Source organism: Enhydra lutris, unplaced genomic scaffold, assembly GCF_002288905.1.
Source record: "Enhydra lutris kenyoni isolate GAN:26980312 unplaced genomic scaffold, ASM228890v2 scaffoldscaffold5, whole genome shotgun sequence".
NCBI lineage: Eukaryota > Metazoa > Chordata > Mammalia > Carnivora > Mustelidae > Enhydra > Enhydra lutris.
Window position 1 is genome coordinate 43,135,042 of NW_019154089.1, and position 14,062 is coordinate 43,149,103.

The 14,062-nt window shown below is 37.5% G+C and overlaps 1 protein-coding gene across 1 annotated transcript in view; it reads left to right on the forward strand.

The window, feature by feature from the left end:
• LOC111141179 (hyperpolarization activated cyclic nucleotide gated potassium channel 1) overlaps nt 1–14,062 on the forward strand; it is a 396,704-nt gene that overhangs the window by 310,214 nt on the left and 72,428 nt on the right. Inside the window, exon 5 of the mRNA XM_022493555.1 lies at nt 9,983–10,129. Coding sequence (XP_022349263.1) covers nt 9,983–10,129 — 147 coding nt within the window. The remainder of the gene's footprint in view (nt 1–9,982; nt 10,130–14,062) is intronic.

The following is a 14,062-nucleotide window of genomic DNA, read 5'->3' on the forward strand; positions in this document are numbered from 1 at the left end:
GGGAAGTGATCAGCTATAATTTCCTCAAATAAACCTTCTGCCCCATTTTCTTTTCTTCTTCTGGGACTCCTATGATATAAATGTTATTATGTTTTAGAAGTCCACTGAGTTCCATATGTCTACAATGATCATCTAATATTTTTCTTTCTTACTTCTTTTCAACTTCATTATTTTCATAACCTTATCCTCTGTGTAACTGATTCATTCCTCTACTTCTTCCATCTTTGTGATCATTACATTCTGTTGGTTTTGAATGTTGGTTATTGCATTTTTCATTTTGGCCTTTCTAGTTTTTAGGTCTTTTATCTCTGTGGTAAGGAACTTCCAAACGTCTTCTATGCTTTTCTCAAGTCCAGCTAGTTCCCTTATGATTGATTATTGGCTTAAATTTTAGATCAGGCATATTACTTATATCTCTTTTAATGTGATCCCTGACCATGACCCTTTCTTGTTCCTTCTTTTGGGATGAATTCCTCCATTTTGGCATTTTGTCTAGGTCTCTGTCTTCTCTGTTAGGAGAGCCTGTTATGTTTTCTGCTCCTGAGAGTAACAGCTTTATAAAGTAGAGGTCATGTACTGTCCCGGGCCTGGTACTTCAGAAGTGTCTCTGGTGTATGCTGTGTGCACTCTGCTGCATGTTTCCTCTGCTTTTTCCCTCAAGCAGCCCTCTGTAGTTTCTCTTTGCCTGCAAATGGCGAGTGCTTAGACCTTGACCAAGTGTGGCAAGTTTTAACTAGGTATGCTCTGGTCTGCTCCTGATGCCCTGATGCTATTTCCAATAGAGCTGAAGCTTGTAGAACTCCATGGTCACTGGATGTGATGCCTGTGGTGGATTTGTGCTCTTCTAGGGAAGGGGTTCACTGCGCTGGTGCTCAGCCACACTTGCCTCTGAAAAGCAATACCTGCAGAGGGCAGGGGGACAGGGCTTGGCGTTAGTGGTTTAGGCTGCCAGTATTGGCACTGTACTGCTTACTGAAGTTAATTTATGCTGAGAGGAGGGCAAGGGAAATGGTGCCCATGAGCTTTTTTGTACCTAGAGAGGCTATGCCATGTCTCTCAGATGCACTCCAAGAAGGGTGACCCATCTCTCCCAGTGCATCCTAGGGGATTCTCAGTTCATACAGTTGTCCCCCTCCTGGGCTATCTGCCCTCCTTCTCCATAGGACCAGTACGGCCTCTACTGAGTTTCACATCTGACATACATGAGACCTCTAAAATTCCACAGTTTTTGAGCTCCCCTAGTTGTAAAAACTCACAAAAACTAGCCCCTCTTATTTTCCCAGTCAGTGGCTTTGAGGGAATTATTTTCCTTGTGCACTCCTCCCCTCTGCCCCCGCCGTGACCAGTGTTCCCTCTCCTCCACAACACCTGTGATCCGTTTCTCCCCAAACCATGTCTCTGCACCTCCTACCTTCCATGATGCAGCCTCTTTTCTCCCTCTCATTGTGCAGTTTGTTTTCAGTCCTCAGATCAATTTCTTGGATATTCAGAATGATTTGATATTATCTAGTTGTGTTCAAGGGATAAGACAAGCCTAGAGTCCTCCTATTCTTAGCTTCTCACTATCATTACCATCTTAAATGACACATAGACATCCCGCAGGTGAAGAATCTGCTCTGGGTATGTGCTACATTGTAAAAAGTGTCCTGAGATATTATAAAACATCTTATACAGTAATTCAATGCTTCTTAAGAGAAAGACTTCAACAAAAAGTTGACTACTTATAGGTAGTGTTTCATAGATTTGAAGACTGGTGTCAGAATCCTAAAATGAGAGATCCATTTGATTAAATGAGTAATTATGAATAACCATAGTACTTTCCATTTTTACCAAATTTGCTTTTGTAATAAAATGAAATATATACCTTCTGATTCCTATCTTCCAGGAGCATTCAGTATGTAAAATCATGCTTGGAGAACTGAAAACTACCTACTTTTTCAGATTTATATAAGACTGTCTTGGTGATGAGGAAAACTCTTCTTATTTTCAAATAGAATACATATTTAATAGATAGGATGTCCTAACAAGTCATTAAATAATCACTTGTGTTCTACTCAGTTAATTAACCTCTAAGCTTCTTAAGGCAATGACTTTGTTCTATATAGCCCCAAAACAAAAATCTTAGCTTATTGAATAAAGTTAAATTTAAAGGAATTGTCACAATTTCAAAATCTTGATAGAGAGGTATGGTTGAAGTAGAAGGCATGGGAAGTGCTGGCAGTCAACCAATTATTTCATTACTTAATATCACTCATATACTTTGTATGTGTTTTTATTAACTTCTGCTGTGTTCCTAAATGTTTTAAACATTTTTGGAATTATAAGAAGGCAGTTTCTCTTTTCTAATCAATAATTTCCTCCTACTTATAGCTGTGTTTAACATAAAGCCTGATATCACAGATTCAGACAGAAACTGCAAATTCTTTAAAGAACAGATATATCCAGGTTCATTTCAATAGGCTAGAGGCAGAATCTCATATTTAATAAATATTCTTTGAATAATAAAAACAACTCATAATAATAAAATACGAATCCAAAATTTCAATCCCATGTGGGAGAATCTCCCTATCTGGCACCTTCCACTGATACCATTATTGCAACAGAAAAGAGTCAGAGATCATATTCTTGGTCTCCTTTACCCAAAGAATTCTCAGAAAGTATGTAACAAACCAGATATTCCATCAGTGACTACTTGCATACAGATACCTTAGCGGTTCAGTGGTGAATAAGACGGGCAAGGACAGACACTTAACAAGTAATTGCAGCTGCTCTTAGAGTAACTAAGGCATAAACTTGGCATTTTTTCTAAGTGCATACCAAGAGGACTTTAGGTGATCAGGGAGTCAGAGAATATTTCCTTGATGTAGTGAGATTTGAGGAAGAAAGTTAAATAACAAATAGGAATTAGCCAGGAAATTATGTGGTAGGACAGCATTCCAGATAGAGGAAGGTGTATAATCATCCAGAGATTAGGGTAAGTTTAAGAATATTAAAGAAATGTAATATACCAGGGCATGGTGAGCAAAAGGAAATGTACATGATAGAGCAGAAAAAGGCCAAATAGGCCCAGGAAGTCAGATCTTGATCCTGAAAGCAATGGGGAGCCATTAAAAGGCTTAAGGGAACAGAGTGACAATAAGGTTAGCATTTTAAAAAGATTTCTGTCTGGATTATAGAAAAGAATAAGAGTTGCATGGGGTGCCTGGGTGGCTCAATGGGTTAAAGCCTCTGCTTTCGGCTCAGGTCATGATCCCAGGGTCCTGGGATCCAGCCCCACATCGGGCTCTCTGCTCAGCAGGGAGCCTGCTTCCCTTCCTCTCTCTCTGTCTGCCTCTCTGCCTACTTGTGATCTCTGTCTGTCAAATAAATAAATAAAATCTTAAAAAAAAAAAAAAGAGTTGCAGTAAGGCACGCACAAATAGATACAGAGAATATAGTTAGAAAGTTGGGAATGAGTTTAGAGGAGAGATTTAAGTTACTTTGACTAAAATGATAATAATGGTGATACAAGGAAATGGAAAATTATTGAAGCTTCTGACAGTAGAATTTACATGATTTGGTGGTCTTGAGGATTGGGGATGAAGTTGTAGGGGATATAAAATAGGTTGATACAGTCTTCCTATAAGGGTATCATTCATTGATATTAAAATAATATATATGTGATTAAAGCTTCTATTTTAGATTTATTAGAATTGCTTACATTTACCATGGTATGATTCAGGCTCTCCCCTCTTAACCAGAACAGATCAGAGACATAGTTATAATTGCTCTTTTCATTTCCATTTCTTACTTCCATTCACTCTTAAGTTATTGCAATCTGTTTGGAATTAACCCCATTCCTGACGTCACCTAAAAGTCACCAAAGCCTTTAATGAAGCTAAATATACTTACCTCTATTCAGACATCCCAAACATTTCAAGAGTAAAAGTTTGCCTTAGATTGTTATTTTTAAGTCATATGTTAGTAATATATTTCTAAACTGAACACAATAAAATTATAGAAATAAAAGATCAAAAAAAGGGAGAAGATACTTGGAATTAAAATCGTCTCTAAGAATTTCAGGAAATATTCAAGAATACAGGAGACATGTAAGAGAATGCAGAGAAAATGTAGAGACTATAGGGAAAGGTAAGGGAAAATTCAGACAAGGAATGTGTGAAATAAATAATAAGAAACATGGATCCTATCCAGTATAGAGGATCAAATACAAAAGCTCAACACCCAACTAGAAGTAGTTCAAACCTAGAATTCTATATGTCGTCAGGTTAACAATTGATTTTGAGTTTAAGAGACATTTTCAGACAAGAAAATTCTCAAAAAAACTATGTCCCATTTAGTATTCCTTAGTGATTTCCTTGGAGATTGACTCCAGCAACATGAATAAATAAACCAAAAGAGAAACATAGGTTCTGGGAATAAGAAACCCAACCAAGGACGTTATAAAGGGAAATGCTGCTGGATATCAGCTAGGATAGGGATGCTGGAAAAAAATTTCTTGTGCAAAAAATAAAAGTCATTAAAAATCCACAAAACCAAAGGGAATGCCATGAAATGCTGCACTTGTCATTGTGGTAATGCAAACACTGTATGGTTTGGTAGGTTCAACAGCATGTACAAAATTACAGTCCACCTTTATAGAAGTAGAGATGACAAAAGTTAAAAAACAGAAATGAGGGGCACCTGGGTGGCTCAGTGGGTTAAGCCGCTGCCTTCGGCTCAGGTCATGATCCCAGGTCCTGGGTTCGAGCCCCACATCGGGCTTTCTGCTCAGCAGGGAGCCTGCTTCCTCCTCTCTCTCTGCCTGCCTCTCTGCTTACTTGTGATTTCTCTCTGTCAAATAAAAAAAAAAAAAAAAAAAAACAGAAATGAAAGAATTAGTTTGTTACATTTCTTATGGTAAACTTGTCTTGAGTTCTCTGAACAAGAAAGAAAGATATAATTATGTTATGTAAAGTTACAAAGGAGACCAAGGGAAGAATTAACACTGGTGACACAATTGCAGAATGAGAGAGAAGGTGAGAAGATATGGGGGGCTGTTAGTGATTTTACCATTTTCTATGGCAAAAAGTCAATAAACGTTGTCTCTAATTAATCCACATAAGAAATAGAAACAGAAGTACGTTACTTAGTGATATAGACATAACACTTTTTGAAAGTGATAACATGGGAGGAGTGAGTTTTATAATGGAATATTGTCCTCATTATTTATATTAGATCTCATTAGTATGTTAATGTGTAATTTTTATGTGTCATTTTAATTGCACAGAAAATTTTTGGAAAATAAAAGTACATTAGAATTTTAAATGGTAATGATATTAGTCTCTTTTAATATTTTTCAAGATGTATTTATTTATTTTAGAAGGGGGAGGGCAGAGCGAGAGGGAGAGAAAGAGTGTACTTACTCAGTGCAGAGCCCAAAACCCTGAGATCACGACCTGGACTGAAGCCAAGAATCAGATGCTTAACCAACTGTACCACCTAGGCACTCATATAGTCTTTTAGATCTGATGGGATGAACTTTTGATTTTATATATTCAAGAAAGAATTATATTTGCATCTTTGTTTTTCAAAAGTCTCTTCATTAGTAACTATTAAATGTATCATCTTTTGCATATCATAGTCTACAATTAGCAGAAACTTTTCCATTTTATCATTTTTTAAAATTTGTCATCTTATATGTAACTTTCAACACCTAGTTTATTCCATTATCCACCTACCACTAGGTGTCTTTTTTAAAAGGAATTTATCATTTTTATTCTTCAGATCACAGGTAGGTCATATTTTCATTCATTTTGCAAGTCTTGTTAGGTATGAGGGAAACAGACAAAAAGAAGTAGCTCCCGTTTTCCATACGTGTTGTGTTCTAGCAAAGATCATTACCTAATTCCCAAATTTGCTGGTTATGGTGCAATATCTCTTTTCTTAGAATATACTTCTTTTGAGTACCTCCTGCCCCTTGAAACTTTATCCTTTTTTGCTGTGAGTCAAGGTTTTTTTGTTTTTTTTGTTTTTTGGTTCTGTCACATTGGGCTGGCTAATCTCAGTTCCCTTAACTTGATCAATTTCCATGACTCAACTGCTTTTAAAATGTAGGTTCCACTTTTTTTTTTTTAAATCTCTTTATTTGACACGTTATCCCTTAGTGATCTCTTAGTCACTGACTGTGTATATATTTTTTCTTCTAAGTGCCTGACCTACATATAAGCATTAAGATGTGTCATGGGCCTCTTAAACTTAACTTATCAAAACTGAATTTCCTTTCTGTCCCCTACTCTCACTCAAATGTGCTTCCTTATGTCCTAAGATAACATAGTCCTTGGCATATAGAAGGGGTTCTGATATTTTAGTGTAGGGAAGACCTATTAAAACACTACTAGAATTTCTAATTCAGAGTTTCTGATTCTATAGGTCTGGGGTGAAAACTTCAAATGTGCATTTCTAACAAGCTCCCCAGTGAAACTGGTGGTTTATCTGCACTTTAACTGCACCTGGAGAACCATTGGCACACAGCAATCAGTTAATACTTGTTAGATCAATAATTACTCTAAATCGATTGTTTTAAAATATGTAATATGGGCTCAAAAATCAAATTGAACTCAGCATGATTAAATAACAAGAAGTATTCATAGAGCTTTAGTCTGAAAGAACAAAGATCATTTGGTGAAATACTCTTTTACTGCAGGTTAGTAAACTCAAGTCTAAGGGGATTAAATGATTCATATGAGGAAAAATAACTGTATTCCACAAATCCTGACTTTCCGTAAAAATAAAATAACTTTATATGTAACATTTGTATTTAGCTAATCAAGGATTCGTTTTCTAATTCGAGATAGATATTGAGCAGATTGTTTCTCTAGATGAGTAGGCCCTTGCCCATAGGCACAGATTTCGTAAAAATGAATTGAAATACTACTGACTTTTAATGCTGTCTCCCATACCTACTGACATGCTTGCAAAGAACAGAGAAATCTAGAGCTTAGTATCCTGGTTAAAGTTAAAGATTCTCACCAGTCCAAGCAGTGTTTGGGCAAGCAGTTTTTTGTTTTGTTTTGTTTTGTTTTTGTTCTTGTTTTTTGTTTTGAGAAAAATAAACAGAGATTACATGACCCTACTGGTCCTGAAGAAAGTTTAATCCTTTATTTGTCCAGAACTGAAAGGCCTTTCATCAATGCAGTAAGTGTCAAAACTGTGGCAGTCCTGTACTCTTTTATTTTATTTTATTTTATTTATTTATCTGACAGACAGAGATCACAAATAGTCAGAGAGGCAGGCAATCAGAGAGGAGGAAGCAGGCTGTCTGCTCAGCAGGGCTCAATCCCACGATCCTGAGATCATCACCTGAGCCGAAGGCAGAGGCTTTAACCCACTGACCCACCCAGGCGCCCCGCAGTCCTATACTCTTAAGCTGTTTCATTGTTTTCCCAAGTTTGAATATTTAACAGGATTCACCAGACTTTACTCGTATGAGGCAAAGGATAGTGCTTTGGAGAAAGAGAATGCAGACTTGCATCAGAGGCCCAAGAGCCTTTCCCCAACATGAGCACCATGTGGGCTCAATCTTTAGGCAAGTGGAACATCCAGTTGATCCACCAAAGTATGCACAAGGAGTCTTGGTTTTGGGGGGTGTGGGGAGCTCAGCAACAAAGCTTTCAGTGGCTTTTTAAATAGCCAAGCCAGGTGGGCACCTGGGTGTCTCAGTCAGTTAAATGTCTGCCTTTGGCTCAGGTCGTGATCTTGGGGTCCTGGGATTGAGTTCCTGCTCCACAAGGAGCCTGCTTCTCCCTCTGTCTCTGCCTGTCTCTCTCTCTCTCTCTGTCTTTCATGAATAAATAAATAAAATCTTTTTTTTTTAAAGTCAAGCCAGAATAATCAAACCAGATAAACTAGTTGCAAAGCATTAGTGCAAAAGTTAAACTTGGGATTTCCAGTGAACTGTCAGACCCTAAACAATACATCAGATATCCCACTGCCCTCTTTTTGACTAAGAGAAAAAAATCAGATGCATGGATGTCTCTAGAAATAAAGATAGCGCTTTTTCAGTCCGGCTGCAAATCAACGTTATCCTACACAGTAGTCTTATAGAGGTCACTGAAGCTTCTTTCTTATGGACCAGCTGCATGAGGGATCAAGCAGATTGAATCCCAGGTCTCTAGAAGTGGGTTACCAAGATTAAGTAGGCATATAGATTCTGAGCTCTTCAGGAAAAATTAACCAATCCTTCTCAAGTACATGCTAGAAGCCACTTACACACAATGACAGTGAAAGCATCGCTGTCTAAATTTAAAATGCTTAAACCATAATCAAGTTGCTTCCGAGACAGATATATATAGGCTGCAGGCTTTAAATACTTGGGGGACAGTCTGGTGACCAAATAAAGGAAGTCTCATGACAAAGTTGTATTTCCTTTGAGAACACTAATCTCCAAAAGGGAATGTCTTAAAAATATGAATGTTATGTGAAAGGACAAAAAAATAGAACAAATATAATGGACTGCTGTTTCTGACTAGATGTATGCATTATCAAGTACCAATTACAATTACACTAATTATGGACAAGGAGTTGGGAGACCTCTAAGTCATCAGGAAAAGGTGTGAGGGAAATAAATTTCCATGTGTTCTCCAAAACACATGAAATGTGTTTTTTTAAGGGAAAAAATCTTATTCCAGTATGTTTATCCAGTTTTATTAGCTACTTTTTTTACTTGTATTCAATTTTTATCATCTATGCAATGAAACTCATTTGGGGAGCTCTAAATAATTGTTTCTAAGTATGGTCCCATGACTACCTACATTTACAACACCAAGGGAGTGTTTCTCAAAGTTAAATGTGTATAGGTCATCTGAGAATCTTTTTTTAAGATGTAGACTGATTTCATAGGTCTGGAGTAAAGGCTGAAATTCTCTTCTAATAAGTTACCAGCTAATATCCGTGCTCCTTTTTGAATACCAGAGATTTATTTTCAAAGTGTGTATGTGTATTTGTGTGTATAAGTATGTGTGTAAATTCACAAAAGCAGATATATCATGGGAATCAATCTCTGGAGTTAAGCCTGAAAATCTGCATTCCCAAAGTTAACTTCACCCCAAGTTTTATCAACAATTAAGTTTAAGAACTATTTGGTTAGGGGTGCCTGGGTGGCTCAGCGGGTTAAAGCCTCTGCCTTCGGCTCAGGTCATGATCTCAGGGTCCTGGGATCAAGCCCGCATGGGGCTCTCTGCTTGGCAGGGACCCTGCTTCCTCCTCTCTCTCTGCCTGCCTCTGCCTGCTTGTGATCTCTGTCTGTCAAATAAATAAATAAAATCTTTTAAAATTTAAAAAAAAAAAGAACTATTTGGTTAAATGAACTTAAACGTCTAAGTTAACTTTGGCTGTAAAATTTCGTGGATCTGGCCTCTCACCCTGATACTCTTTAAGTCCTAAATTGAAGGGTGACATATTCTCTCACTTTTCAGGCCATCTGTGTTGCTTGAGTATCTATGACTCGGAAACAGCTGCCAAGCTCTCTGTCACTAAATTCAAATTTTAATTAGGTCTGATCTTTTGCTAAAAGGTCTAAGATAAAACTTCTTGTTCTAGCCAATCTTAGAAAATTCTATATTCAGATGAGGGGCCAAACATCAACATGATACTTCTTTTAGAAAGCAGCAGGAATAAAAAAGATTCCAAAAAAGTGAAATCATGTTTTTTTCTTGTCTCCTCACTGGTTTTTCTGGGGTGACACCCTTGAATTCACTCTGAACTCCTTTCATGCCCCTCCACATCTCAGTTCTACACAGGAAATGTTTGTCTACTAAATCCCTCACAGAATATGTGACACACAGTAGATGCATTACATCCTAGTACATTGGTTCCTTCCCCCAAAGGATTTCTTCTTTTGGTTACTGTTATTCAATTATTATTGAATTTAGCACAACAAGGTAACATGATGATTTCTCATACAGCCTAACAATGTTTTCTAATTTCCTTTTTCCTTTTCCTACAGTATAAGCAAGTGGAACAATACATGTCCTTCCATAAGTTGCCAGCTGATATGCGTCAGAAGATACACGACTACTACGAACACAGATACCAAGGCAAAATCTTTGATGAGGAGAACATTCTCAGTGAACTCAACGATCCTCTGAGAGAGGTAAGATGGACAGTCTTCGATCTCCATGGTACATGGTCATGGTTTATTTTCTATTTTCATGGCACATCTTCAAGGCCGTGTTACGACACTACTCAGAAGAAAAGTCAGAACTAAATATTGACACATCTTTTGTGCCTTTATTCTCCCCTATGGTTTCCCGTATAAAGACTTTTAATTGTTGGGGGGAAAAAAGTACTGGAAAATTGTTCTTATGATCATGATTGTCAGAATGGTTTTATTTTCCGTATCTGTGGTTACCAGAGTTCCTTCATCTGTCTTCATTGTCTGTATCTTTCACTCATTCCTCTCATGTCTACTGAACTATTCATCTTCGTTTTGGTTTCTGGTTTCTCATCTCTTCCCATGTTCACTTCACCTGTTTATTAGAATGTAGACCCTGATTACAGACTGACCTGACCTGTTGCAAGAAATTAATTTCTCCTATCTCCTCATTAAAACACTTCAATGTCAGTAATCACCTGTTTGCCTTATAGCTTCTTTCCATCCCTCCCTAGAAGGCTTCTCTCTGCCCATGGGAATGTTCTGGTCACTCCTAGACCAAAAGAATACTGGTGCGATTGTTCATATTTCTCACACTGCTTTTCTTTCCCTTCTTTCTTTTACTACCAACCTTCTCACACGATTAATGCGTTCTTTTTGTTTGTTTGTTTGTTTTTTTAAGATTTTATTTATTTGACAGAGAGAGATCATAAGTAGACAGAGAGGCAGGCAGAGACAGAGAGAGAGAGGGAAGCAGGCTCCCTGTCAAGCAGAGAGCCCGATGTGGGGCTCGATCCCAGGACCCTGAGATCATGACCTGAGCTGAAGGCAGCGGCTTAACCCACTGAGCCCCCCAGGCGCCCCCGATTAATGCGTTCTGTGTCATTATATTGTGTGGTTTGATTGCCACTTCTTTACCATAGTTGGTTCCTTGAAAATTATTGGTGATCTAAATTATCGGTGATCTCTTACTCATCAAAAAGCCTTTGTCTTTGAGCCTTTGGTGGTCCTTTTAAACTGTTGACAAAACACACATCCTGAATCTCTTTTTTGGGATTCCTTAGCACTGAACCATTACTAAGCCTTTGGCTTTTCGTTTTGCATTTCTGAATTTGTTCTTTTTTTTTTTTTTTAATTTATATCTTTTTGCACCTTAATTCTGTAAATTTTGAGCTCTAAGTTCTCACCAATAACACTGTTTTCTTAAAATCTGCATGGTTTTCCCTTGACTCCATATATATAGTAAACTAAGTAATACAGTCATTATCTTCCATTACTAAACCATTTTTTTTTTTACTAAATCATTTTTCTTTTGAAGTCTCTCAGTAAATGTTTTAGTCATTCTCTCAAATTATTTGCAATGTAAAATTGTAGTCTATTTTTTTTTATCTTTTTCTGCTCTGCCTGTCCAGTCAATTGTCAACTGCTGTCAGTTCAGTGTGACAGCCCACCGCACACCCGCACCCTTGTTTCCTTCCCCACCACCTTTGTCTTGACCCTAGTCTTCTCACACGGACAGTTGGAACTGTCTCCTCAGTTTGCCTTCCAGCCTCTGGGCCATTTTCTCTGACTACCATTTAAAACATCGATGCCAGATTAATCTTTTTTTTTTCTTTTCATATGTACGAGCTACTCATTTTTCTGCTGAGAAACTTTCATTCTTTACATATAAAATTATATCAAATTTAGCCTCCCTAGGCTCGTATTCCAGCCCTTCTGTGCTCCAATCTCGGCTAAATTTCCAGCTTTATTCTCCCTGCTGCTCTACGTGTTCCAAAGTGGTCTAATGCCAAACTGTGCAACTTGCTGTTTTGCAGAAATCAATTATAATTTCTCACCTTGCATCATATGTTTTTCAGAAATGTCTGTCATCTGTTAGCAAAATCTAGTTCAAATATTTCTTTATTTACAACTTTTTTTTTTCCAGCCTAGATTTCATAGCTCTTTTCTCTGATCCCTAATGCACTGAGTCCACAACACGTGTGTGCTCCTTGTCCGTTCCTGTCTTTTTTATCATTAGTGTTTTTTATTTGTTTTCTCCATTTTCGCTTGAAAGTTCCTTAAAAGCAAAGGCTTCTTTATAGTTTAATTTTTTCTTGAAATTCTTAGTACATGTAGCATTTATTAAATGCTCAGTAAATATTTTCATTGCGACTAATATCTTTACCATTTATATCCATTCCTAAGCTTCTGCATTCCCTAAAAGTTACTCATTGTTTTGTTCTGTTTTGTTTTGCTTTGTTTTGAGCCTTGAACTATCAGTTAAGAGTTTGCCAATAATGGAGCTCAAAATTTGCTGTTGATTAGCTTATTTTCTTTACAAATACCTCAAATAAGAATATCATTTTTTTTCTTTTTTGCTTTAGTTGACACAATTCAAACTTCATTTATTGTTGGTATTTTTAAAAATAAAATAATGGGTTTAAGAAAAAAACTGTCAACATATTTTGCTTTATCTCTTTGTTGGATTACAGAATTTGTTTTGAATTTAAATCCCCTAGGGCCCCTGGGTGGCTCAGTTCACTCAGCATAGGGCTCTCAACTTTGGCTCAGATCATGATCCCAGGATTATGAGATCGAGCCCTGCGTTGGCTCTGTGCTGAGTGTGGAGCCTGCATAAAATTCTCTCTCTACCCATCCTTCCCCTACTTTCTCCCTTTCTTAAATAATAATAATAATAATAATAATAAATAAATCCAAATCCCCTTCATCAAAAGGCAGAAGCTCAGGACACTGGAACCAAGCTGGGTTCTCAAGGACCCAGAGGGATTCAAAGACAGGACAGGAGAGGCCATAGCAGGGAGACAAATATAATCCAAGAGATAGTATCAGATATTAGACTAAATCAAAAGACAGGAAGACACTATAAAACTAAGGATATATTTCAAAGAAACAGGAAAGGGGCACCTTGGTGGTTCAGTCGGTTAAGTGTCTGCCTTCAGCTCAAGTCAGGATCCCAGGGTCCTGGGATTGAGCCCCGTGTCAGGCTCCCTGCTCAGAGTGCCTGATTCTCCCTTTCCCTCTGCCACTCCCCCTACTTGTGTGCTCTCTCTCTTTGTCAAATAAATAAATAAAATCTTTTTTTTTTTAAAAGAAAGAAACACGGAAATGTTAGGATTCCAGCATAAAATGTCATTGAGGAAATATAGAAAGCCAGAAGAAAAATGAGTGTAAAAGGCCTAAAGTTGCATGCTTAAGTGAGAAGCATTCCTCTGTGCTGAAAATACACAATGTAGTATAAAATTAGGATTACAAGAACTCCTTAATCATATGTATTTTATTAACTACCCTTTCTCTTGCCACACAATACCTTAACTCTGATCTTCAATGGAAAAAAATGCACTTTTCATTTTTACCCCATCCACAGCCATATGAGACCGTATGTCCAATTTCCTTAACTCCTACAACTGTTCAGTCACTAAAGTATGACCAGTGGTTTACCTCATATTTTCAGAAACCATAGTTCAGGGGTTCAGCATCTTTTAATTCAACATCTGACGTGCACTCACAACTGTTCTCCCTGCCTTTGATCTCAGTTAACTCAAATGCATACCGTCACACGGCCACCATATTGATTGATAGAAAACATGAGTTTGACAATTCTCCTCTCTTCTTAGAACCTGATCATGATCTCCCATCCCCTAGAAGAAAAAGTCCAATCTCCTTGACATGGCCTATGAGACGCTCCATGCCCTGCCTTCATCTTTACTTTTTTCCGTTAATACCTCATCAACAAGGAATTGTTCATAATTTTCTGGGAAAAGAAAAGTGCTGCTAATTGCCTCATTGCTTTTCCTCATGCTATTCTAGCTTCACTTCCTTCTACTCAGCTTACATTCCACTTCCTGTCAGGCATTCTTACTCCACATGAACTTCCTCATAAATTTCCCCTGAGCACTCTCTCACATTGTATTTATCACTTATCAGTTTATT